Source organism: Pseudopipra pipra, chromosome 6, assembly GCF_036250125.1.
Source record: "Pseudopipra pipra isolate bDixPip1 chromosome 6, bDixPip1.hap1, whole genome shotgun sequence".
Lineage (NCBI taxonomy): Eukaryota > Metazoa > Chordata > Aves > Passeriformes > Pipridae > Pseudopipra > Pseudopipra pipra.
In genome coordinates, this window is record NC_087554.1 from 56,727,416 (window position 1) to 56,751,572 (window position 24,157).

The 24,157-nt window shown below is 44.0% G+C and overlaps 1 protein-coding gene and 1 long non-coding RNA gene across 8 annotated transcripts in view; both read right to left on the reverse strand.

Moving 5' to 3' along the window:
- AKT1 (AKT serine/threonine kinase 1) overlaps window positions 1–12,370 on the reverse strand; it is a 75,097-nt gene extending 62,727 nt beyond the window's left edge. The window contains exons 1-3 of one of the 6 annotated variants that reach the window (XM_064659338.1): window positions 11,842–12,026; window positions 5,207–5,383; window positions 471–668 (exon numbers count right to left, since the gene is read on the reverse strand). Coding sequence is in view for 5 of the 6 variants with exons in the window: in XM_064659333.1 (XP_064515403.1) it covers window positions 5,207–5,252 (46 nt within the window). In the remaining variant the exon portion in view is untranslated. Of the gene's footprint in view, window positions 1–470; window positions 669–5,206; window positions 5,384–6,683; window positions 6,701–8,891; window positions 8,981–10,733; window positions 10,753–11,841; window positions 12,046–12,262 lie in introns of those variants that run through there. The other 5 variants (XM_064659333.1, XM_064659334.1, XM_064659332.1 and 2 more) reach the window with 5 other exon arrangements.
- A 1,397-nt stretch (window positions 12,371–13,767) lies between these two features.
- Window positions 13,768–20,872, reverse strand: LOC135416308 (uncharacterized). Of its 2 annotated transcripts, XR_010431534.1 has the most exons (4): window positions 20,508–20,872; window positions 19,851–19,932; window positions 19,605–19,750; window positions 13,768–18,580 (listed from the first exon to the last, which is right to left on the reverse strand). It is a non-coding gene; the product is annotated as an uncharacterized LOC135416308 (long non-coding RNA). The 2 variants fall into 2 exon arrangements; XR_010431533.1 differs by lacking the exon at window positions 13,768–18,580 and having other exon boundaries at window positions 19,595–19,750.
- Window positions 20,873–24,157: the final 3,285 nt, after the last annotated feature.

A 24,157-nucleotide genomic window follows, 5' to 3' on the forward strand; every position in this document is an offset into this window, starting at 1 on the left:
CCAGACAGTATGCTGGATCCAGCCTGTTTCCTATGATCTCTCCTCAAATAATTCCATCAGATGAGATTACCCTCCCAAAGTCTAGCTGACTAGCCATTATCGGCTCATATTTCTCCAGATGTTTTGTGATCTCATCCTTTCTTAATGTCTCTAGCATCTTGCCTACCACCAAGGTCAGATTTATTGGTTGACAATTTCCTGGTTCCTCCCCAGTCCTCTTTTCCCAGAACAGGACAAGCAAAATGAAAGCAACCAAGAGCAAGCATTGCAAAACTATTGCCCCTTGTGTCGAAAAAGAGACACACAAGGAAAACCACAAACTGACACAGCTTATCTTTTGTTTCCAATAAGAAAGCAACAGATTTCCCTATAAACCCAACCCTTCAGCTCTAGAAATAGCATCAGCTTCTTTCCCTCTGTCACAAACTTCCCCACTCCATTCTTTGTCCAGCCCCTATCTTGTTTCTTACCTTTCCATTCCCCCCAGTTTTTCCTCTGAAGCAGCTGTGCCCTCTATAGCTGGCATCTTCAGAGTTCAGATGGCTCTTAGGATCCTTTGTATCAAGTGCCACAGCCATTCCTTTGAAATACCATGAAAGCCAGACGATCCTCGAACTAATCTGAACCTCGAGGGTTCTGGCTACACAGGTCATCAAGACAGTGCATCGCTACATCCCAGGGACAGACAGAAGCCAAGATAAAAAACAAAAAACACCCCAAAATAAAACACACACACACACACACACACACACACACACATAGAAAAAGAGGTAGGGAACATGGTGAGAACAGAAAAGAAAGAAGAAAGAAGAGGTGAAGAAAAACAGCAACACAAGAGACCCCCCCACTGGCTTAAAAAATATCTTGTAAGATCCTGTTTTGATTCATACTAACAGAACGCTGAAAGTATGAACCTGTGCTCAAAATAACAAAGCTAAAGTTCACCATCTGTGCTATTCTGCCAGAGAAAGTTAAAAGAGCAACAATCAGCATTCGATTCCTGGTTTGTATTTTACATATGAACCCTGCATTCACTTTTTGCAATGAAGCTATAGGAAGACAAATCACAAGGGACCACTGGTTATTTATTCAATTGTCTGTATCCCTCCATTCATTACAGAAATAATTCTTTAACAAAAAAAAAAAAGTATTATTTCCAGAAGTGGAGTAAGTACCTTTTGTATAATTTCTCATTTAAGGGCCTCTACTAATTTTGATCAGCTTGTAAGCCAGAGACTCAATCAGTCAAATAGTTTTACCTGCCTGGAGTCCACAAAAACTGACATTTCAAGAAAATGTTCCGGTTTTCATGGTTAAAATACTGTGTGTTGTTTATATACTATTTAAAAACAAAATAGCTCTGCATTTCCTGCTAATTATTAATGGATGAATACACAGGTCTTTCCTGCACCTTATAATTGCCTCAGATTTCTCAGACTGAGAAATCAAGAATTCTATTTCCTTTTTCAAATGTCAGTGTACATTTTTCCCTCCCCCTCTTTCCCTGCCTCCAGAAGACTCCTTTTTTTCATACGAGTTTATGCCCTAATAAGAAAACCGGACATACTAGGGAGGACAGAGATGACAGAGTATCAAAACGCACAATCCCCCCTTTGTTAGCTGTGCAGAAAGACTTAAAAAAAAAAAAAAAAAAACAGGATGAAGACTGAAAACAATAGAAAGACCTTTATAAACAGGGACCAGAGCAGAAAGATGCAAGAAATCCAATGAGATCTTTAAAATAGATCAGTAAAGCAAGCAAAATACACTTGGGCACACCTCGGTTATCCAAAAAGTTCCACACACACAACCAAAATTGAGGATACTCATGACATACATTCAGAAAACCTATAATCTCAGAGCTCAACAAGCAGCAATTTGGGCAGATAATTTTCTCCTTCTCCCCTCATATTCAATCACAATTATGGCACCTCTGGGTCAAACCATTTCCCCCATCCTTTCCCACTAAACAAACCTTCAGCATAACACAGCCAGGGAGTACGTACTCTGGATGTACATGTACAATACACCAACCCCATGTCTGAGTTCCTTCATGCGTCCTATGTGTGTGCTGGAACAGTTCAGCCGTGCAGTTAACACAAAGAGTGGTCAGAAACTACTTCACACAAGAGTCTGTTGCCTTGCTGTGATTTGAGTAACATGCACTAAGCACTGCCAATGGGGAAGAGGGCAGGGGGGAAGAAGTTCATTCATGAATCCTTCTATTTCTGCCTTGTTGAGGTTAGACGTGTCAATGAGATGACTCTGGCCCCTGCACAAACAAACATCTGCACTACTGGAAGTAGAGCTTCCTTTAAGCAACTGACTTACAGAACTGCCAAGAGCTCTCAGCCAGGCAGCAATGTCTAATTCCATTTCTCCATTTGTATTTTTAATCTTGGAAACAAAAACAGAAATGTAAAGCATGCTGACAGAAGAAAACTACCCCACAGTTCTAGAAAGCCCTGCTATTTCCCCGCCAGGCCAAAACACCTGCTCCTGCTAATGACGGCTTTATGCTTACTTACACCTGCCATCCAGAAGGGCTCCAGAGCACTTCGCTGCCTGATTTATACATACACAACTCATTAAAACCAGCAAAATTAAGCCACTGCTGGGGTGAGATGTAGCAATTGTTTCACTGCACACAGCCATGCTGTTCAACGGCTCGGGACGTGAACTAAGAGAGACCATATCCAACCAAAGCTGTGGGGAACGTTAGAACATCATTGCCCAATCTGGATTTCGGACAGTCACTACCTAAAATATTTGCATGTGGAAAGACCTAAGATCTTTAAAGAACACTTGCAGTGCAACCTCTGGTTTTATAAATGATCCAAAAGACAAACAATATATGTTTCCTATATCTAAAAATCCCCCTTTAGCAGTCCCTCCCTGCAGTAATTACTGTTTACGCCTCAACTTCAGAAGCTCATGGTATCAGACATCAGTTTTGGAAACATCCTGTGGTTGAAGCACTTGATCTGGCAGAGCCAGCACACTGATAGGGTCAGGCAATGAGTCTAGATTATTCGAAAAGAAAGATCCTTTACAAAACACACACACACAAGTGGATCAGTTACCCCCTGACCAAGACCCAGCCAAAAGAACTGAATTTGTCAATTGATTCCAAAACAGCTACAAAACCAAGAGAGTAACAGATCTGACACGCTGGCAGGCTAAGATGCAGCACTGCCTTCTGAAAACCTCCTCGCATGGACAACACCGAATTAATAACTGCAAAGTCAATAAGTGGAATGAAATAGGTGTCACTGCACATACCGAGAGGGTAAAAAGGCACTGGGAAACAGGTTAAAAAGATTAGGAAACCTGGCATCCAAAAAATGCCAAGACACGTTTAACAGTTTGGGTGTTTGGACACAAATTTGCTGTATCAAATACGCAGAACGTGCAGAGTAACATTTTGGAAATAGAAATGTGTTCTGCAAATAATCTCATCGTATTATCAGCAAACTATAAGAGATAATAATCTGTTTCTCTAAGGCAATTTCAAAAAAAAAAAAAAAAAAGTCAGATCAGGAGATCTGGGCATCTTTTACTGAGATCTCCTCCAGAGGTCTCCTTACTTGAAAGTAGCTTTATCATAATCCTAGAAACAACAAAAATTCAGTTCTCAAAAGTAAACACAGACACGCTTGAAACACAACATGACTGTTTCAAGGTTTCAGACACATCTGCTCTGAATCGTCCTGACAGTACCTTTTTCATACTTTCTGAAGTAAATGTTTCTCCCCGATTTTTTTACAGTGTTCCTCAAAATAACAATTTTTTTTTTAAATTACAGATAAGTGCAGGAAGAATTGTAACAAAAGACAGCTAAAAACCCTCAGCCTAAAAACATTGTTTAAACTAAAAAAATCTCTCTGATTTGAAGAGTTTCTAGATTCATAAATGGTAATGGGAAGCGTAATTCTGTGTTTCTTTTCTCCTGTTTAATCCAAACACAGCATAATTCTCAAATACTTTATCAGAACAAGGCAGCCTGGGTACACCAGAATTACTGAATGAGCTGTTTAAGCTAATGAGTGCAAAGAGGTTTCCAACTGAAATAAACTGGAATAAAAAAAAAAAACAAAACAGAAAAAATTTTATCAAAACATTTGTACATCAAGCATCAAACAATCTGCTAAACTACACTGCATATCCAGCTGTTAGAAATATATGCTTCCACCCTTTTAAAACACAGATCATCAACATGTTTTCTAAATTCTTAGATATTTCTTATTGTTGCAGAACCATCAGCCTTTATCCAGGTAATGATAATGTATTTATAATTTCTTCCATAAATAATTATGCTACACCTTTGCACCTTCAGGCAAGTTGCTGCAAACCCTCTAGAAAAATCCTGAGTCTGCAGAACCATGTAAGCTTCCCTACTGCTGGAGCACAGAGATTCTGTTGTTGGTCCAAAAAAAATGACGCTATTATGGAAAGTACCTGTCAGTGCTCTCTCCTTTCCAAGGAATGATAGTAGAATATAAAGAAACACCTAAGTGAGGTACCATGTAGGATCAATGCCGTGGTACTTGAAAATGAACACCTCCTCAGAAAAGAACAAACTCACTGTTTTGGGAAGAAAACATTTAAGAATGTAAATGCTTAATGGTACACGTGACTGTTTTATCAGTTTTGCCACTCTGTCAAGAAGAAAGACTTGTTACAAAAATCAAAAGGCATTAGTGGTACAACAGAAATGCAGAGAGTGCACAAACTCGAGGCTATTCTTCCCATCCAGGACACTGGTACCAAGACCAGTTCAGACACAAACAGAATAGCACATTCTCTAGCAAGTCTCTGCAAGAGCACAGCACTACTCAAAAAGTACAGGCATATTTTTCAAAAAAGATTCACCTTAATCCTCCCTTCAAACACAAAAAGAAAAGCTCCAGGCCTACATGTAAAGCAAAATAATTTGCTACAGTTTAACCTCTAACACTAAGTAGCATCTCCTTCAGTTGCTATCTCTATCATCATTTTCAAAGCAGTTTTCGGTGAAAACACACACACACAAAGAAAACTCCTCGTACATGCATTTTCTAAAACTTAAAAGAAAGTCACACACAGTCCTTATATTCCCACTAAGGTGAAGGGGAAGATAATGGATTATTTGAAGACATGCTGCTAAACACCAGATCATTGCACGGGAGACAGTCAATCCACTGTCTGGGAGGGAAGAGTCACTTACCTCGTTTGTGAAGCCAGCCTTCCTTCACTATTGCTACTTCATTCATAATGGCAGGAATGTCTCTTGAAAAACCAGTTTATGCCAAAAGATCACTCTGTTGAAATTCCTGAACTCCAGCACAAGGCTCCACAAGAGGGATGAGGGCTTTTTCTCCGTTTTTCTCCTTCCCAGCTATTTCTAAAAGGATCAAAAGAACAATACACCATCATCTCAAAGCATGTCACAGACGTACCGTAAGGGATACGCGAGGAATTAGCTTTCACTGCTGGGGTGTTGGTTTGGGATATTTTTGGTTTATTATTATTAAAAATCCTAAACAAAGGCTTAGCTCTTCACAAGGATTTTTCTATCTCGGCGGGTGGAGGTGCCAAGGTATGCGCTTGCTGAAGTCCTGCTTCTTCACTGAGTAGGTTGATCACAGGCAGACTCACAGCATTACCAGAGTGAATTACAGGTTGATTCAAGACCTCCATCTCTGCAACACCACCTCACTCTTCGCAACAATAAAAATTCTGAAATTTCACAAAGTCCAGTTTTCAATATTTCCTGGTAAGGAAGACCTTCAGAACCTCTTCTGAAAGAGTCGTTACAGTATGATGGCACTCTATTAACCAGCACATGGCATATCTTAGAGATAAACCTTTGAGAGTAAATATTCCCATGCTGATTCAGATTTTCTTACCTTCAGCATCATCCCATTAATCCCACTCAAATCTCCTCGACTCCCCAAAAAGCATCTTCTCTACCTTTGTCATTTCTACCTCTCCTAGAGGTACACAAACAACCACAGATAAGCTCATGTACCTTTCTGTTATCCTAAATCAGCCCTTATAGCGCCCTGATCAATTTTACTGCTCTTCCCTAACAGCACTGCAGTTTGCTGTTGTCTTTCTCACACTGAAATACACCCAAGTGCAATCTGGGATTTTTACCCCTCTGCTTTATGAGACAAAGTCCCTATCTAAGTAGCTCAGAATTGCTATATCTTATTGAAAATGTGCCTTGCTCATGGCTGACTACCACAGAAATGTTCTGTGCATTTCTCTCCCTCATTCAAAGTAATCTCTTCCCAAATGCATTAGCTTTTATTATTCTTCTAAATTGAATCTGATTATTTTTCTGCTTGTGGCACAAATGTTCCCTGTTTTTCTTCAATGTCTTCTGCGCTCTCCGGAGTGTCCATGCTGCCATTCAATTTGGTATTACTTGAGTGATCAAAAAACCTAATTGGTGACAAATTCCCAGCAGTAACCAACCAGTTTTAATAAAACAAAATCCAGCAACATTTGCAACCTCCCACCAAAGACCTGGCTCTTACTGGAGTATCTCTCCAACTATAGACATCACATTACCACCTAACAAATATATACCGTCGCTGCATGCATTTGGCACGTGTGCATCAATTATCTCTGAGCGTGCAGGTGATAGCCATCCATCAGAAATTAGATTAAAAAGCAACTAATTCCCCATAACTCACCAAGACGTAACACTGGATGGAAGAAACAGGTGGTCAAAATGAATCCAACCTAGAAATAAAACCCCAGCAGGGGCTGAGGGCTCTGTGCCGTAGATCACAGTGCTCTGAAACAGGCAGCCTTCAACATACAGAGCTCAAATTTGAACAAGCTCCATCACCACCAGCAGAAATGCATGGGGAGAAAGAAGGTCACTCCCTTGACACTTTGTTTAGGAACCTACACTGTTTATTACTATTCCTCAGCTTTTCCAGTTAACACTTTATTTTCTAGTTCTCCCCAGAAACAAGGTGGATTTGAGGTTTTTTCCCAAATTACTAATCTGCCAATCTCACTAGTCATAATTATCGACTCCATGAAACAGACATTTGCATGAGGGAGGGAAAACACACACAAAATTACATTGGAACAAGTGACATGTAAGAATTCATTAATTTCATAAATAAATATGAGAACACAATACGCTGCAGAATAGAGACCAGCAACCCAGAGCTGCCAGAGTTACTTAGGAACAAACTCCTTTAGCTGCAGAGCTACTAGGATGGAACCTGAGGAACATGGCAGGCTTTCTCCTTCCTTTCAGAACTGCATGCACAACAGTCATGCAAGCTAGACTTCCTTGTTGATGTCAAGAGGTTATGCTGTTGATGCTTGGAGGCTTGATTTGAGCATTGAGCAATTTGCAAAGTGTTGAACAAAACCCCTAAGATTATCACAACTTGCATATGGAAATGCAACACCCAGGTGTGAAAGTTAACGCTTCTAACCTCGTGTCACAGAGCACAGGGACTGTGCAACCTCCCTCTGCACCCTGAATTCAATGATTTAGTGGCACTGAAAAATTGATACTCTTTTCAATAACCATACATAAAAAAGGAAGCTACAAACCAAAATAATCTGTAGAAAGGACAATTCTACTATTAAAAACAGAAAAAAGCATGAAGGACTAAAATTCTGCAATCTGCAACTAACTTACTCCAGGTTTTCCTGGGTTAACACTTGCCAGGATTACCACTTGGCAGCCTCCTGCTTGTCATCAGCTAAGCTGTCATCTCATAATCTGAATGTGAATGACAACAGAGCCAAAAAAAGCAGATCAACAAAGAAATCCAAAGTTCAGAGGAACTGCTTTTTCTTCTCTGTGGTGTCCAAGTAGTTTGGACTGCCTTTCCCCCACAATTTATACCCAAGAAACATCGGGCAACTGCAGCCCTGCTCTCAGGGGTATGTCTTTACCTGCCCATGCTCTTCCAGGGAAGAGGGGCAGTGAAGTGGGTGGGGGTGTTATAAAGGAGCCATGCAGAGGCAGCATGGCACAACCAAGTGGGAAAACATCAAACATTCCCTGACACCAACCTCCAGCATGGGTTCCACCTCGGTCCTTGAGTCAGCTATGTGAGAGCACTTATTTCATAGGGGGAAACTTGAGCTATTTTTACTGTGAAGAGCCAGGGATCCCTTCTCACTATCTAATAAGATGTCCATAGACACAGCTCCAACAGCAGCAAACCTGCTCTATCTCGTGTATTTTAAAACACACACTCAAGCTGTGCCTAATATATCTGCCTTAGTAAAAGACATTATTGAAGACAGTGGCAGCAAGCAAGAGGAATTTCTCGGAATAGAGGAGCAAGTTAACTATAGGTCAACGTACTACTGAAGATGCGTAAACCAGAGAAAGTTCCTTTTCCATAAAATCCTTAGAGGGAAAAAAAAAAAAGGAATGATTACAGTCCTCATTTATGGCCATCTAGGAATGGTTCCCAGTGAACAGAGGGCATCTGAGGTAAGTATGACCTGGCTGCTCCAGTCTGTGTCTGCACAGGACTGAATACTGTCAAAAGCTAAACAACTTGGTCTTTCTCTTAGCCTTCTCTTTGCTTGTTTTTCAAAATGCATTTCTATAATATTTTTTTTAACACTGAAGTATTCCTCATGCAGCTGAAGTGCAGTAAATCATGAATGGGATGACACCAGCATCATATCATGGTGACGCTGGGTTTGCGTGTATATTAATTCCTTAAAGGTTATTAACTTCTTCATAAATAATGAGATAACTCACTTCCCTAGGCACTGCAGCAGCAAAACCTGCTCTAAGGAGTCAGTCAAACCAACCGCCCAACAGAAGGTGGAGCAGAACCATCTTCTCTGTATTTGGGAGAGTCGTCTTAGAGCTCCTTCTCTTGTTCTTCTCTACATGTTATGCTCACCTTCTTTTGTCTGTACAAAATTAAGAGATGAATCTGTCCTCCTTGTCCTCTTTCCAATATGAAATTTTATATTCGTTTCCACTCACACCCTAAAGCAGAGGAGGAAGAAAAGGAAATTTTCCATCATGCTGAAGTTGAAACTTAAGCTTACGGGATACAGGAGCATCTACAGTAATCACCTCATCTTCATGAGGGAGAGTAAGCAAGGGACTAAAAGAGAATCAGATTCACCGGTCTCAGTCCTGGCATGTCAGACTGTGTCCAGGCTGCACTAGTTAGCCCAGATCAGAAAGCAGGTTACAGCAAAGCATTCTCCTGGGCTAATACTTTGCCTGTCACACCACCAGTTACCGATGTCCACTGCCCTGGTGTGGCATATTCCTGATACTCCCAGGACACCCGGAGTCCAAATGTGCTACACATCCTTACATGTTCTCATAATGCACAGCAGCAGGACCAGGCAAAACAGGATCCAGATGCCCATGTTTGCCTACCATGGCCACATGACACTGTCATGAGAGCAGATGAGACACAGGAACCAGACTGGAGCAGAGGGGGGTGTGTTTGGGCCCATTACATGGGATGCCACGAGCAACCCACGTTCTCCTCCCAGCGTAAGCTCACGGCTGACAACCAACTGCACCTAAACAGCAAAGACACAACCAAGCTGGGCTCCAGCCAACATTTCAAGTGGAGCGTACAGATAGATGTCCCCACCAGGCTTTGACCAGCGAAGTACATCTCCTGGTTACGCAAATCCTGCCCTGGGTGTTTCACGGGAGCAGCAGCGATTCCAGCGTGCTCAAGGCCCTCTGAGCCCGCAGCAGCTTTGCACCATGACCCAGTTACCAAATCTGGGCAGACAGCTTTCAAGGAAGCTTAGAAGGACCAGGTTGCTCCAGCATCTCAGCTTCCCTTACAAAAAGGCATTGTGGGCCGCAACTTAGGTGTGGTCACCAGAATTTACTACTCTATACTGTCTGTCAAACAACACCACATCTGCTGGAATTGCATGGCAGCAAGTGCAGCTCATCACAAGGTTCAGAAAGGCTTCTCAGATACTAAGCTATAAAGAAAATGCCAACTAGAAAACAAAAATCTCTACAGCTACTTTCATTTTTTTTTCAATCCGTTAGCCTAATCTAGGTTTACAAAACCCTAACCTGAAATATTTGTGCTCTTATGCCTTTGCTGATCAATAGACAGGAGGTTAATACCGTTCAGGTGAGGGGCCAGAGTTACGACATCCGGCTGTCCAAGCTGCAACCACAACTACAGTTTGACAGGACAAACTAAGCTGCCTATTTCAAAATTGAGTGATGGCAGAAAAGTAACTTCTTCATGCCCCCTCTGCAGCCCAGACAAAATCCTCTTTATGTTCCTGAACAAGAACAAGTCCTCTTACAGTTTATGCTCATATAATTTAAGAACTGTGCTGCTCAGAACTTCTGTACCAACCTGAGATGCATTCAATCAAATTCCATTTTAAAGTATTTACGACAAGTTTTGTTCTGTGCCCAAAGAAATAAAGTCAGTCATGAGCCTATTTAATTGTTAATGTAATCACTTACAGGACATTTTTATAAGACTGTAAGTGAATGCTGGAGCTAAAAGTGACTTGTGGACACTGGATCAATTCTTAAATTTGATTTACCACTGTTGTACACCAAAATCAGTTCTATAAACACCACACACAACACAAACCCTCCTATTTAAAAAAATCAAAGGTAATTCCACAGTGTCTTTAAATCTGTTAACTAGACAAATGTTGTGGCTGTCATCATGAAATTAACTACTACATAAAAGTAATTACTAGTCATGCAGTATGTCAAATTTATTTACCTGCAAACAAATATTCTTCAGCATTAAGTGTTAGTAACTCCCTTTTATAACAGTATTTTGAAATGTACATCCCTCCTGTGGTATAAATAAAACAAACAAGCGCAAATCGTGGATTTGCTTCTTATATGTTAAACGTGGTACAAAACCAAAGCAAAATAGTTAAATGCTTCCCCCAGTGGGGTTGGGGAGGGACACACTACCGATAAGGTACAAGCTGTATTAGCATTCGCAGCGTCTTGTCAGTAAAATACATAAAAAGCACCAGCACGTTTATATGCTTGATTATGTGTTTTACAAGCGAAACAGAAGCAAAAGTCCTACAAGTCTCTAAGAACATTTCGGCAATTGCAGAATTTCAACTGGGGGGGGAGGGTGTCGGGAGAGGCATCTGCAGACAGCTCTGCAAAAACAAAAAGAAAACAAAAACCAAACACCAAAAACAAACAAACAAACAAAAAACCCCACAAAACAAACAAACAAACAAAAAAATCAAGTCCACAAGCGCTGCACAGCCACCTACACACGCCAAATGCCCACGGAGAGAATCACACCCCCGTCGGCAAACACTCAGTGGTCCGCAAAGCGGAGCTGGGCTGAACAACGCGGCCGCAGAAGACAAGGGGAGAAAATGGGGGCGGGGGAGGTGGGAAAAGGCGGGGGGGTGGGCTCGGCTACTTCGCTCGTCGCCGTTTCAGAAATAACACAAATCATCCCCCCCCGGTCGCCCCCACCGCCGTTTCCCCGGGGGATGCTCGGGCAGGGGCCGGGGCAGGCCCGAGGGGAGCCCCCCGCCCCGCCGCCCTCTCCCCCACCGCATCCTGGGGGAGCCAACAGCTTCCTGTCCGCCCCGGGCCCGCCGGCAGGACGCGACCGCCCGCTCGGCCCGGGGGCCGCCCGCAGCCCGGCCCCCCGCGCCCCCCACCCCGCCCGGCCGTGCCCGGGGGGCGCCGGGGCAGCCCCCGGCCGGGGGAGGCGGAGGGAGGGCGGCCGCCCCCTCCCCGTGCCCTCCCGTCCCTCCCGGCCCCGCACAATGCGGCCGCGCCGAGCAGGCCCCGGCCCCGGCGCTTCCTTCCCCCAGCCCTTCCCTGCCGGGGAGCGGGTCACTTACATGGCTGGAGCCCCGGGAGGAGGCGGCGGCAGCAGGGGAAGGGAGCCGGGGAGGGAAGCAGGGGAAGGGGAGGGAAGGGGGGAGCGAGCCAGCGAGCTGAGCGGGGGAAGGGGGCGGCCGGCGAGGCGGGCGGGCTCTGCGGCGGGCGCCGAGCGAAGGCCTCACTGGGCTCCCGGCAGCCGCCGCCTCCTCCTCACCATCCCCGGGCGGCGGGGCGGCTCCTCCTCCCCCTCTCGCAGGCGCTCGGCCCGTGGGGTTCGCTCGCACGCCCGCTCCGGCTGCCGGCTCGCCTTCGCCGCCGCTCCGCCCTGCGAGGCCGCCCCTCGCCTCGCTCCGCCGCCGCCTCCCCCCGCGCCCCCGGCCGCGCTCTCGCCGCCCGGGCCGGGCTTGTCCCGCACGCGTGTCCGCGGTGCTCGCTCACATCCTCCGCGGAGCGGCCGCCGGGTCCCGCCGCCGCTTCCCGCCCGTGCCGAGGGGCCGCCCCGCTCCTCTCCGCGCCGCTCCCCGCTCGGGGTCCGGGGCCTCGCCGCCCTCCGAGCTCCCTCAGCGCGGCGGGGCAGCGCCCGCCGGCCCGGCCCCCTCCGCCCACCCGCCGGCCCGGCCCCAGGCCCCGAGGGCGGCGTTTCCTGGCCCCGGGCCGTGTTCCCCCTTCCCCCGGCCCTGGGCCGGGGAGCTGGGGGTGGCTGAGCCCCGCGAGGGATGTGGCCTCCCCTGACTCGGCCTAAGGGCCGGGTGCCTGGAGCGTGGACAGTTTTATAGAATCACAGAATCAATTAGGCTGGAAAAGACCTCTGGGATCAACAAGTCCAACCTTTGACCGAACACCACCATGTCAACCAGACCTGGCACCAAGTGCCACGTCCAGGCTTTCTTTAAACACCTCCAGGGACAATGACTCCACCACTTCCCTGGGCAGCCCATGCCGATGTCTAATCACCCTTTTGGTGAAGAAATTCTTCCTAATGTCCAACCTAAACCTCCCTGGCACAGCTTAACACTATCCTTTCCTATCACTGGTTGCCTGGGAGAAGGGGCCGACCCCTCATCTGGCTACAACCCCCTTTCAGGGAGTTGTAGAACGATAAGGTCACCCCTGAGCCTCCTTTTCTCCAGGATAAACACCCTCAGCTCTCTCAGCTGCTCCTCATAACCCTTGTAGTCCAGACCCTTCACAGGATTCATTGCCCTTCTCTGGAAAAACAGCAACCCCAAAAAACGGGCACCCGACCCCACCATAGGGAAGAAGACCTGTCAGCCCTGGCATTTCTAACTCTGGGAAGGGCCAAGCTCCTTTAAATCTCTTGGAGCGCTTTCAGCAAGCTCCCCCAAAAATATGGGGTGCCAGTCTGCTTTCTCTGCGCTCGGAGCTTTCCCTTGGTCCTGTAAAATACCAGCTGATTAAATAATGAGGTATCACAGTACCTTGGAGGATAGTTCTTTTCCACAGCAGATGGTCTGCAAGGCATTAAGGAATTGCCCGTGAAGGGGCCAGGGCAGTGAGTCTGGATGCTGCACTTGAGGCTGTCCTGCTCTCATAGCAGGAATGGCTCAAAACATCACAAATTACTTCAACTATTGCTTACGGCATGACAGTATTTTTGGTAATGTTTTTGAGAGTCGTTCTGCTCTGAAAAACAACGTTGTGGAAACACCTATGACAGATTTACATTTCTCCACCCTCCCACTATCAGAATTTGTCCTCTTTGGTCATTGAGGGATTTTGTTTATTCTGTAATTGACAGTGCCATAAACATTAACTGGGCTGTAAGAACTGATTGGATTTCCTCAGAAACGTACAATCACCAGTGATCGCATTTCTGCCATCGGAAGCTGGCTGGAATTTAGGAAACAGCACATCTTCCCACAGCTTTGCACTGTTGGCAACATAGAAGTGCATAACGCACTTACAGCAGTAAAGATGGGGAATACTGCTCTGCCTTTACACTGGTATCAAACCCTTTGGATATAATAAGAGGCTTTTCTACGACATCATGTGAATGATTGTAAGCATTTAGTGAAATTCGCTTTCTTCTTTCGTTTTTATCAACTAGCTCTGACTAATCATATCTGTTATCAGGGTTCCTGAGCATCAAATGTGTCGCTGGATTTTGGGTACACCAGTGTGCTAGAGGAGCCAACAATGAGACAGAGGAAAAAAGGCTGTACTCTTCTTCATGGGGGAGGCAGAGAGAGCAAGGCCTCCTTTCCCACCAGGGAACAGACCAGTTCCTCCTGGCAGAGCAGCTATACCATTGCAGGATTTTCTGTGTGTCTCCTTTAGGTTTACTGGGGCATATTTCAGTGCAGTTTTTAAAATGTACCATTCAGGGAACTTAGCAGAGTAAGCAGACCCTGTGGCACTGGCCCAGTTACCTAGTTTAGGGTCAGATCTTCAGCTGCTGCAGTCAGTGGAAAGATTTCTGTTGGTGCCAGGGCAGAATGGAATGGCTGTGGGAACTCTCTAAGATGTAAAGGTAATGGAAAGGAAAAATCTGGGTTTGTGATCACATTTTGACCTGTCATATATTATGTACAAAGTACTTAGTGTATATTAAAATGTAGGTAGTCATTGAAGATATATTTAAAATTAAATTAATCATTAGTGTGCAAAGCTTGCAGGCAGCTCAGAAGACATGTATCTTACTTAACAAAAACAAGGAGAAAATTAATTTATGAACTAATTTTGAGTCTTCAGGCCTCAGTTACACCTAGAAGTAAAAGGACATGTAAGTACAGGAGTTCAGTGGCTGTAAGACACTTCTGTCCAGGCAGGGGGATCTCTGGTAATAGATCTGATTGCAGGAGAGTTTTCTTGCCTTCCTGCCAAACCCTGTCCTGATTGATAAGCTCCCAGGCTGTGTGGTGAGCAAGGTCATTAGGACTTCCCCCTGCAAATGAAGCAGCGGTTTAAAAAATAAGATCATAGAGTAAACAGTTTTCTGTCCTGAAGAGAAGAAAATAAACCTCTGTTGTTTGCTAGAAAGGAAGTACAATTAAAAAAAAATCCAAATTTCAACACGAACTTATTGTTTAGATTTGCCGACTGTTGATTTACCATGATGAAAGACAGGCCCAAACTAGAAAGTTTGGATCCTGATCTGGATCTGACATTCCCCAAATCTGAGGGGGAAGTGTGATTCAGAGTCTGGAGTAAGGGCTTATCTCTCAAACACAGCAAAGTACTGTGGATAAAAATACCCAGGTAAAGTAGGAAGTGCCTGGTCTGCAACAACAAGAGTGACTTTGTATCAACAATGAACAAAAGCAGCTTTTTTTTTCTTTGACAACAATGAAATCACTCAAGAATTTTTATAAATACAAACAATGTGGGTTTTATCACTCAGTTATCATCAGTGGGATTATAGTCTATAAACCCTAATTTTCAGGGAAGTCCCTAGATTTCCCTGAACCCTTCCTCAGATTTCACATCTGTTAACTCTCGTTTATTAAGTGCTTCAGGATAAGGTGCATCAACAGTGCCTTGGTATTACATTACCTGAAAATACTGAATGTAGGAGTTAGTGGCAAAAAAAAGTTGATTGCCAGGTAGTGTATTGATACCATGCCAGAAGAGCAGGCAGTCCTGTTCCCATCCTTTTTGAGCATATATATAGGTAGCATATAGTTCAGTGTTACTTTTAAAAATTATTTTAAAATGTTTAAACTATGAAGCTTTGGATAAAATTGGTTTTTATTCAGTCAGGCATAAGAAGAAAGACTAGCATGGTAAGATGAAATGGAATTACTGAGTTAACCCCCAGTAGAACAAACTCTGTTCCATGATTTCAAGTAATGACAGCACCTTTGTGGGCCAACAGAGAATTTGTTCCTCCCTTTTTAAAAGGTGGGCTGTACTCAGAGGTACTCAAAGGAAGAAACTGTATGACTTCCTATTAGAATTACTGAGCTAGTATCTCAGTCTAGGCACTAACAGCTTTTAGACAAACAACTCAGATTTGGTCTGAAACAAAAGTCTAGCTCAATAAAAATACAACTTAGAAGTGCTTTTCACAGCACCAAATATAATAAACATAGTTGTGCTTCTAAAACTGAGCAAATCCAATGTTTGAAGGTGTATTTCTCAATAGCAAAACAATAGCAAGCTCTCTGGAAAAAATAATTAATATATAGTCATGCTGAAACATTGTGGGTTTGCTTTTTAGAAATTCCTCTTGAGAATAAATAGATGTATGAGTTTGCTTGTCCTTCTCTGATGAATTTCCTACAAGGCTAAGTGTCAGCTGAACTGGTAATGGGAAGAGCAGAACTGAATGGGGCCTGTTTGCTGCTCTTCCTGATGGCTTGCTAAAATCCCTGGGAGAAGTCAGACAGAAGACCTAGCTTTGGTTTCCAGCTTCTGTTCCAAGGTGCCAAAGCTGGAGAGCCCTGGGATGGCAGGGTGTCAGTGCCGTTGACAAGCTCCAAAGTGAGAGCAGTAGAGTCTTCTTCACCAGGAATAATGACAGCCATGACAAGGGGCAGCAAACATGCTGTGGGCAGTTTGGTATATAAACAGGAACTGAATTGGTTTGCATAGAAAATGGGCTAGTTATATATAAAACAAACAAAAATAGCAAATATATCGGTTCTGTGCCATACACCACTGCAGTTGCTTTTGTTGTTACAGTGATAACCACAAGTCCCAGCCTGGACCAGGCACCATTAGGCACTGCAGACACACATCAGAAGGCCTGGGCTTTGATCTGAAGGGACTGAAGTCTGCTGCAAACTGCTGCTTTTCCCCTCTCCTTACAAAGTAGCACGTCATGAGTTCTTAGGTCTGGGAAGATACCTGAAAATGCTGAAATTCCAATGATCTGTGTGAGGGAACATCACAATCTTAACTACAGTCAGATAGGCAAATCCTTTGAGACTGAAACACTGGCATTATAGACACATATTAAAAGAAAAATAAAAACTTTCACATTCCTGTTGCATTCCCAACCCTCACACACCTAATGCTAACTATGTTCTTTACCTAAAATTACACAGTTAAGCATGGTGTGGGCATGATAACTTGGGTTTCATTTCACGGGTTGATTACCCCTGCAGATCCCCACATGCAGACGTCCGTGCAAGGAGCAGCAGCCGTGCTGCTGGATGAGGACACAGGCACAACAATGGGTTCTTGGAGCACTGGTTCTGGCTGCGTTGAGCTCCAGGTGACAGCCAGCACAAAGCAGCTCAAGTTTTCCTCATGAGATTTGCAGTTTCCTGGAGATCAAGAGTTGGAATCGAATTTTTAAGGTTTTAAGCATTATGGTGACAGGGACTTCCCATATCTTTTAAAATATGTATATGTATATATGTAGGATATTTATCCAGTGGACTGGCAAGTGTTTTTATTATTTGTATAGTAACACTAGAAGAGAAGGGTTTGCTTTTAATTTCTTCAGTGTGTTTTTAATGGCATCTGCATGCATGTGACAATCTGCTACACTTTGAATCACCTGCTCAAAATTGTATACTTTGGAAACTTTGAAGGGCAGAAGTGACCATTTCAGCATCATTCTGGTCTGACCCCCTGGCTACTGCAGCCACAAAATTGTGCTTACTGATATCTTCATTTGTATTCAGATCCTGCGTTATTTATAATACAAGAAGCAGTCCTATGAAAGGAGAGCCCTGCTAATAATTTATATATTATATAAATATTTATTTATATATTTTAAATATAATTTTTTTTCTGCTATTTGAGCATTTCTCTCCTGTAGTTCTTTGATTTCTAATCAGGTTTAAGCTTATGCTATCACTTGCCCTCAGTGAAATCACTGAGTTCTCCTTCTCTGCCTGACTTCTTGTCACAAAACATTTGAGTACTTTTACTGTCCTTTGGCTACATCTACACTTGTTTTGTTAGCTGTGCCTGCAGATAGGCTGGTGGCTGCTGCGCTCTGTGGCCAGAGTGAGTTATGTCCATCCTGCTCTGAGGGGCTGGGCTTGTCTCCAAGCCTAAACCCTCTTCCTCTGCCCTCAGCAGTGAGCAATTGTGGCCTTGGAGGAGTGGTTTTCTGGAGCGATCCAGTGGATGCTGAAGACCCCATCTCCACATCAGAGGTGTTTCAGTGAAGTGGGGGTGTTTCAGGCTAACTGTAATGGGGTCCCATGGACTATATGCCCAGTGGTGGCCAAAGTTCATGTGGACTGTTCTGGAGGATCTCACTGCTTTAGGTTCACTGGAAGAGAGCTCAGTTCATGCACTCCCAGACTGATCTGTGATACAAACCAAACCACAGTAAATCGGTACAATCTGGAGATTTGCCTCAACAGCACAGTCCTGATTCAAGCATCTAATGTAGACTCAGGAATTGGGAACATTTGCTGCCACATCAGCTGATGGTATCCAGAAGTTAAGAAGATATTTGGGAGAAGTTTGAGAGGATATTAGGAATAAGAGTGAGACACATCGGCTGCAAAATTCAGGCTCAAAAACCCTGAATGTGTCCTAATATAACAAGTACCTTCTTGGTTGCCCACCCCATCCCTCACCATACTTGGCACATAACATCAGTTTTCTTTGGCCTCGAGTCGTCAAACATTGCCTGTCTGATGAACTTCCCATCCCAGCCTTGACCAGAATGGCTCACGCATTAAGCCGGGTCCACCAAGAGTCTGTATAAACCAGGACACAACCATCCCTTTGGGTCTATGTGGGACAGGACCTACCTCTCGGCATGTCCATGTCCAGTGCTGAGCACAGTCTCTGCAGGAGCTTCTTGGTGCTCATCTAAAATACACACTAAATTTTCAAATAAAAAAGGCAACGGTGAGAGAAATCAACCAGTTGACCGGCCTTGCGGCCTTCACTGGCCTCAGCCTTGTCATCTGCATTTGGCTGGAGAAGTGGCTGCTCCTCAGCCAGTTACTGGTTGCCAGCCCAGAGGGAATCAAGCCCACTGCCGCATCCAGCCTGGCTCTCACACGGCGTTCCCGCTGCAGCCCCTGAGCCTGCCAGGACAGGCTGGCAGCCGGAGAGAATGATGTCACCGAATGGGCAGGGCTTCTTTGCCGCTGATAACATCTCAGCAGATGTCCTCCAAACATGCTCACGGTTCTCCCATTATAGCATCTTTATTACCCATTTACCTTTCACAGTCCCGCATTTTAAGTCAGCAAAGAGGTTACTCTTTGCTAAAGACCATGTTAAAAAAAATGGAAAAGAGCTTTGCTGCAGTTGTTTTAAGTGTTTTTGATTTATGCTTGGGCAGGAAAACCTTGCATTTCAGTAAAACACCAGTACTGAGATACTTCAAAGCATATAGGTACCAGAGTACCACTGAAAAAGTTTGTGATTTTCTGTTTGTGATTTACCCTTTTCCAAAATAATACAAGGGATCAATGAAGTTGCTAACTGTGCACCTTACACGGGCACCCCCGTGATCCTGTTAACTATAATCTGTTCCCCATAAATCCTGCAGGTTTTACTCCCACCTACTGGGTCTCATCCCTATTTAGAAAATCAGATCTACCCCAGGGTATCCTTCTGGACGTGTAGAGTTCCACTGAAATCAGCAGGGATCTGTTTAAGGACATGCCTGCAGAGAGTATCTGTTATTCTATATTTACACAGTACCCAGCATAATAGGACATGAAACCTGATTAAAGCCTCCAAACACTACTGCCATGGAAATCAGTCTTGTTATTGACTGATGACTCAACATGTCTGGATTTAGATGGAAGAGGGCTACTTTCAATTCCCAATTCTTTTATAGACTCTCCGTGTAACCTAGCCAAGTCATTGAATCTCCATACCTCAGACACACCTGTATTTAATGCAGAGAAAGTCAATCATTGATTAATTCCCTTCTCCCAGCCCATTCTGCAGTTTTTCATTATAAGTTCCTTGGGGCAGACGTTGCCTCTTGTGACGTGCGAGGACACCGCGCAGCACCAGGGAGCTCTGACAAGCCTATAAATGATAAAATAACAATCATGTTCAGTAGCACAGAAGCAGCTGTGATTGTCCTAATATTTGTCCTAGTAGAGTCATTTTTAAATTGAAAGCACACCTGGGATAATTCAGTTCCAGAAGATGCTCAACCTGATCCTGGGATGATGACAACCTCTGAGTAACCTGAGCTACAGCATTGCCTTGAACAAGATAAGAAAAGGTAAAATGATGAGGGTAATAGAGTTTTGTGGGTTTTTTTGCAAAATATAAAGCAGTACAGATCAAGTCAAACCTTGAATAAAATACCAGCAGCCACACAGTTTTCCCTCTTCATGGGAACAGATGTGGAAAGCTATTATTATAATTTGCAAATAATGTTACCCCCTTATGTGTGTCATTGGAGCTTTTTTATTACATGGATTCAGCCAGGCAGTTTCTTACATAACACTGTTATTCTGTTTTCATTTTGGATGTAGTTATCAGGTAATGGTTTTCCAGACACAGGTTCTATTATTAAATAGCCATCAGTTACACAGGTATTTAGCCCTCAGAAAATCAGTGTTCTGAAATTGTGAAGATATTTCCTAGGATAGAATATTTGCCGAAAGTTAAGCCCGGGAGCAAGCACAGATCCCTGCAGGTATGCCACACAACTTGCATAGACAACCATTATTAATACAAATCACTTCTATTAAAATTGACACGTGAGCTAATTAATAGGATGCTGATTGATAAACAAGACTGCGCTCGTTTTATCCAGGCATTTGTTAATTACCTGCCCGATGTTGCAGCTGACCGGCGAGGACACGCTCCCGCTCTAAGGAACGTCGTGGGGTTTGTGTGCATTCCAGTTTAGCAGGGATTGGCTGTACCTAGAAAACAGCAGTATTTTTTAGCCGTGGGATATAAAGTTTTGTGTCTACCTGCATCACAGATGGGATACAGTGTGCATCAGTTGATGCACAATAAGGTAAATAATATCTGCCATGTGATGCTACAGTAAATTTTCACATTGTTTGCTGACTGTATGTGTATTTTTTTTCTTCTCTCGTCTATTTTCCCCCCTCATCTGACAGCACTGGCAGCCTCCACAGCGCTCTGTAGCAGCGAGCACACTGCGACACTGTTGCAGGGGTTCCCTACAGCAGAGCCTTCCCAGTGCCATTGATCAAGCCACAAGCACTAGTTAAGTAATGCAAGGTTGCTCTAATTCCCTGACTCATCTCCTGTTCCCCCTGGAAATCCTAAACGTGGTGCTGGAAACCGAACTGCAGTCCTCTGCAGCAGGATGAAGTAACTTTGATTGCTGAGTCACCACGTTGACCCACACAGCTCAAATTTATAGTTAGCAATAGTCAAAAATGCTCATTGTAATCTTATCACGGTCGAGGTGCTAACTGCACATTCCCTGGAAATGCATCCAGCCCGGCTTTCAGCTCAGAGCTCAGACTCCCCAAATCACTATTTGCGTAATGTTTACAAAAACACATCTCTTTTAAGTAGCCTTGAATTATTATATTCCTGGGGTCCTTTTTTTTATGCCTGTGTCATCTTAGAGCTAATCAGCATTCTGCTCTTGCATTTGCAACTGCTGAGAAAGTCAGATCTTAAAAAGCCATAACTCCTTGACAATTTCTGCCCGTTGATAGCTTGTACAAGCTGTTTGGGTGTAGTAAGTAACGTGGAGGAAAACTGAAGATCAAATTATTCTCACGTATGAATTAAATCATTGCTTTGTAGCCGCTGACACATCTCCTCGCTCTGCGTGATGAAATTCTCCCCATTATGTACTGCATGCTTTTACAAACACTGCTGTCCTTCCGAGCATGATATATGTTTCTCCGATCAAAATCTGTGTTTTGCCACAGCGGCATCACTGTGGAACACTTCTGATAATGTTGGCTGTGGGTCCCACCCTTTTAGATGCAAACCTTTTTTCTCGTCCACAACGTGACGTGGAATGCATTTGATGTGTGCCTGACTGCAGAGGTAAATGGAAGAGCAGAAACATTTGTATGCTACAGTTTGTTTCTAAAACTGATCTTGACCAGTCAGCATAAAATGCATCATGTCAATGTGATTGCCATGATGCTCTTTCATTAGGAGAAATGATTCCTCCACAGGGCAAACGGGAGTTGAGTGGGGATGCTTCTGCTGCCCTTTTCAAACTGGCTAATAGAGAAAAGTCTGCTTGCAATTCAAAGCAAATTATGAAAACAGATCAATGTAAATAAAGATGAAGGAAGTGGGGAATCACATCAGAGAAGATACAAATTAAAAGGCATGTGACTAGTTTAAAATACGAATGAGCTTCTGTTAAAAGAGCTCTCTTTAGTGACCTTCTTTCCTGCCGTGTGACCAAATTCTTCAATCATGCACTGTAAAGGAATGTTAAAATTGTCTTTATTTTCATTTCAGATCTGGCCACATTAGTCTATACTTCCTGTATTCATTTATTACCCAAATAATCTCACTTTCTGCTGAAGTCAAAGGGAATTTTTCTTGTAACTCCTCTCCTGGCTCTGCTCTGGGCTGTAGTGATGGTGCTTGCAACCTTTTAGGATCCCAAGGGCCTGGGGTCAGCCAGATCCATGTCATTATCAGGCCCATCTGAGAAGGGTGCAAGTAATTTTAAAGCCAGCAAGTGCCTACGGAAGGAAGCTGATCTCTGTGCAAGGCCCTGGCCTGAAGGGCAAACTCCTCTGAAAACAGCCAGTCCTGTTGTGAGCAGAGGGCCCTTCTCTTTGGATTTCGTATTTAACCAAGACAAATGTCCTAAAAGCAGGCCTGGAAAGGTAGCAAGGTGAGTACTTGCATCTATGCAGCGTCTTTAATTTATCAAAATCCCTGCTGAATCACAGACCCAGACCTGGAGGCAGCATTCACTCGGTTGCACCCGGTGCCAAATGCAGCAACATGGGAACTCCTTCTTCTCCGCTCCCCTGACTTAGACTTCCAAGGATCACAGAAGAATTTCTGACGTGCTCCAACATTGAACAAAGCAATCTCTGATCTTAAGTGAAAAAAAAAAAAGAAAAAAAAAAGAAGGGTTCAGTTTAATACAGGCAACTGGCAAAGATTCAAACTGCATCTTATTTTAGCCAGAGCTGTTCACCAATCCTGAGGAGAGATGTGAATTTTCAGCTCCAGTCAGATGCCTAATTATTCGTTCCTCCTTATCTTGCTTTTAAGATCTTGCCAAGGCTGCACCCATCCCTATATCTCTAGGCATTTGAATACCACTCAGGAAGCATCTGAACTCTTTGACGTTCGTTCGGCCTGTTCTCCAGTCACCACGTAACCTCTCAGGAACCCCTGCAGATGACGGTGTGCTGACAAAGAGCACCTCATGCTGGAATGATACTGCCTCTTACCTGCAGAGGTACCACTCCATCCACCATACCTGAAGGGATCTCTGGGACTGCCAGCCTGCTCTCACTAGACAGGAGTGTGCCCTTTTCTACAGGAGGTTTAAGCAGAGCTACTATGTGACAAATAATAGCATCTATTTTTGCTCTTTGCAGGACCTGAGATTGAATCCACAATCTGTTATTGACTACACAGCAGGGGCTTCCTCAAATTGCTGAGTCTAAATGAAAGCGAATGGTAAAGAGGGTAAAACATGCAGGTTGTGCAGCACAAAATTAGACTTTTCAAAAACTCGAGTTTTGTTTTCCTCTCCACCCAACTTCCTCATCTTCCATTCCCTCCCTCCCCACCCATGTTTTCTGCAAAGATCTCTTTCAGAGACACACTGTACTCTTGTTTTCTTCAGAGCTTGATTTTAGTCTCACTCAAGACTGTGTCAGTCCTGAAGAAGGATATGAGAGGATCACACCTGAGCCCCAGAGGAAGGACACTGTTTCTGGCAGGGCATCAATTATAAAGTCAGAACAGATTTTTTTTTTAATGTGTCACTTACAATTAAAGGAGTGACCTGAGTGATGGATAACTCTTGTGCAGGCTTTCCACAGGGGACAGGTTCACCCAGGTAAGGATTAGCCCCACAAGGTGAGACTGATGGCATTTTATATGGCCTGGGAGAAGTGCTGTACGCGCCACAGGATTAGTTTCTTAATGTATCATGTAAGAGGATGCTATGGTTTCCTATATCATCTTCCACTTTTAGATCTGCTTGTACTGTAAAACTTATAAAAGTGATTATTGTTTATTACCTTTGGCTTCAAAAATGGCCACCTGCCACTTTGGAGTACAGGACATGCTGAGAAAGAAATTTATTTCAGTTCCCTCTCTTTTTTCAGTGGCTTTGCATTTGAGCTTCAGGTTTGGGCAAGGAAAGTTTAAATGAAATTCAGGTTGGCTAATGCAGAACAAGAGTGTCTTTTTTAACCTTACAGACCTTTCTAAAACACATCATTTCCTGTCATCCCTGGAGAGTGTGTGACACCAGAGCCGCTCTCTGCT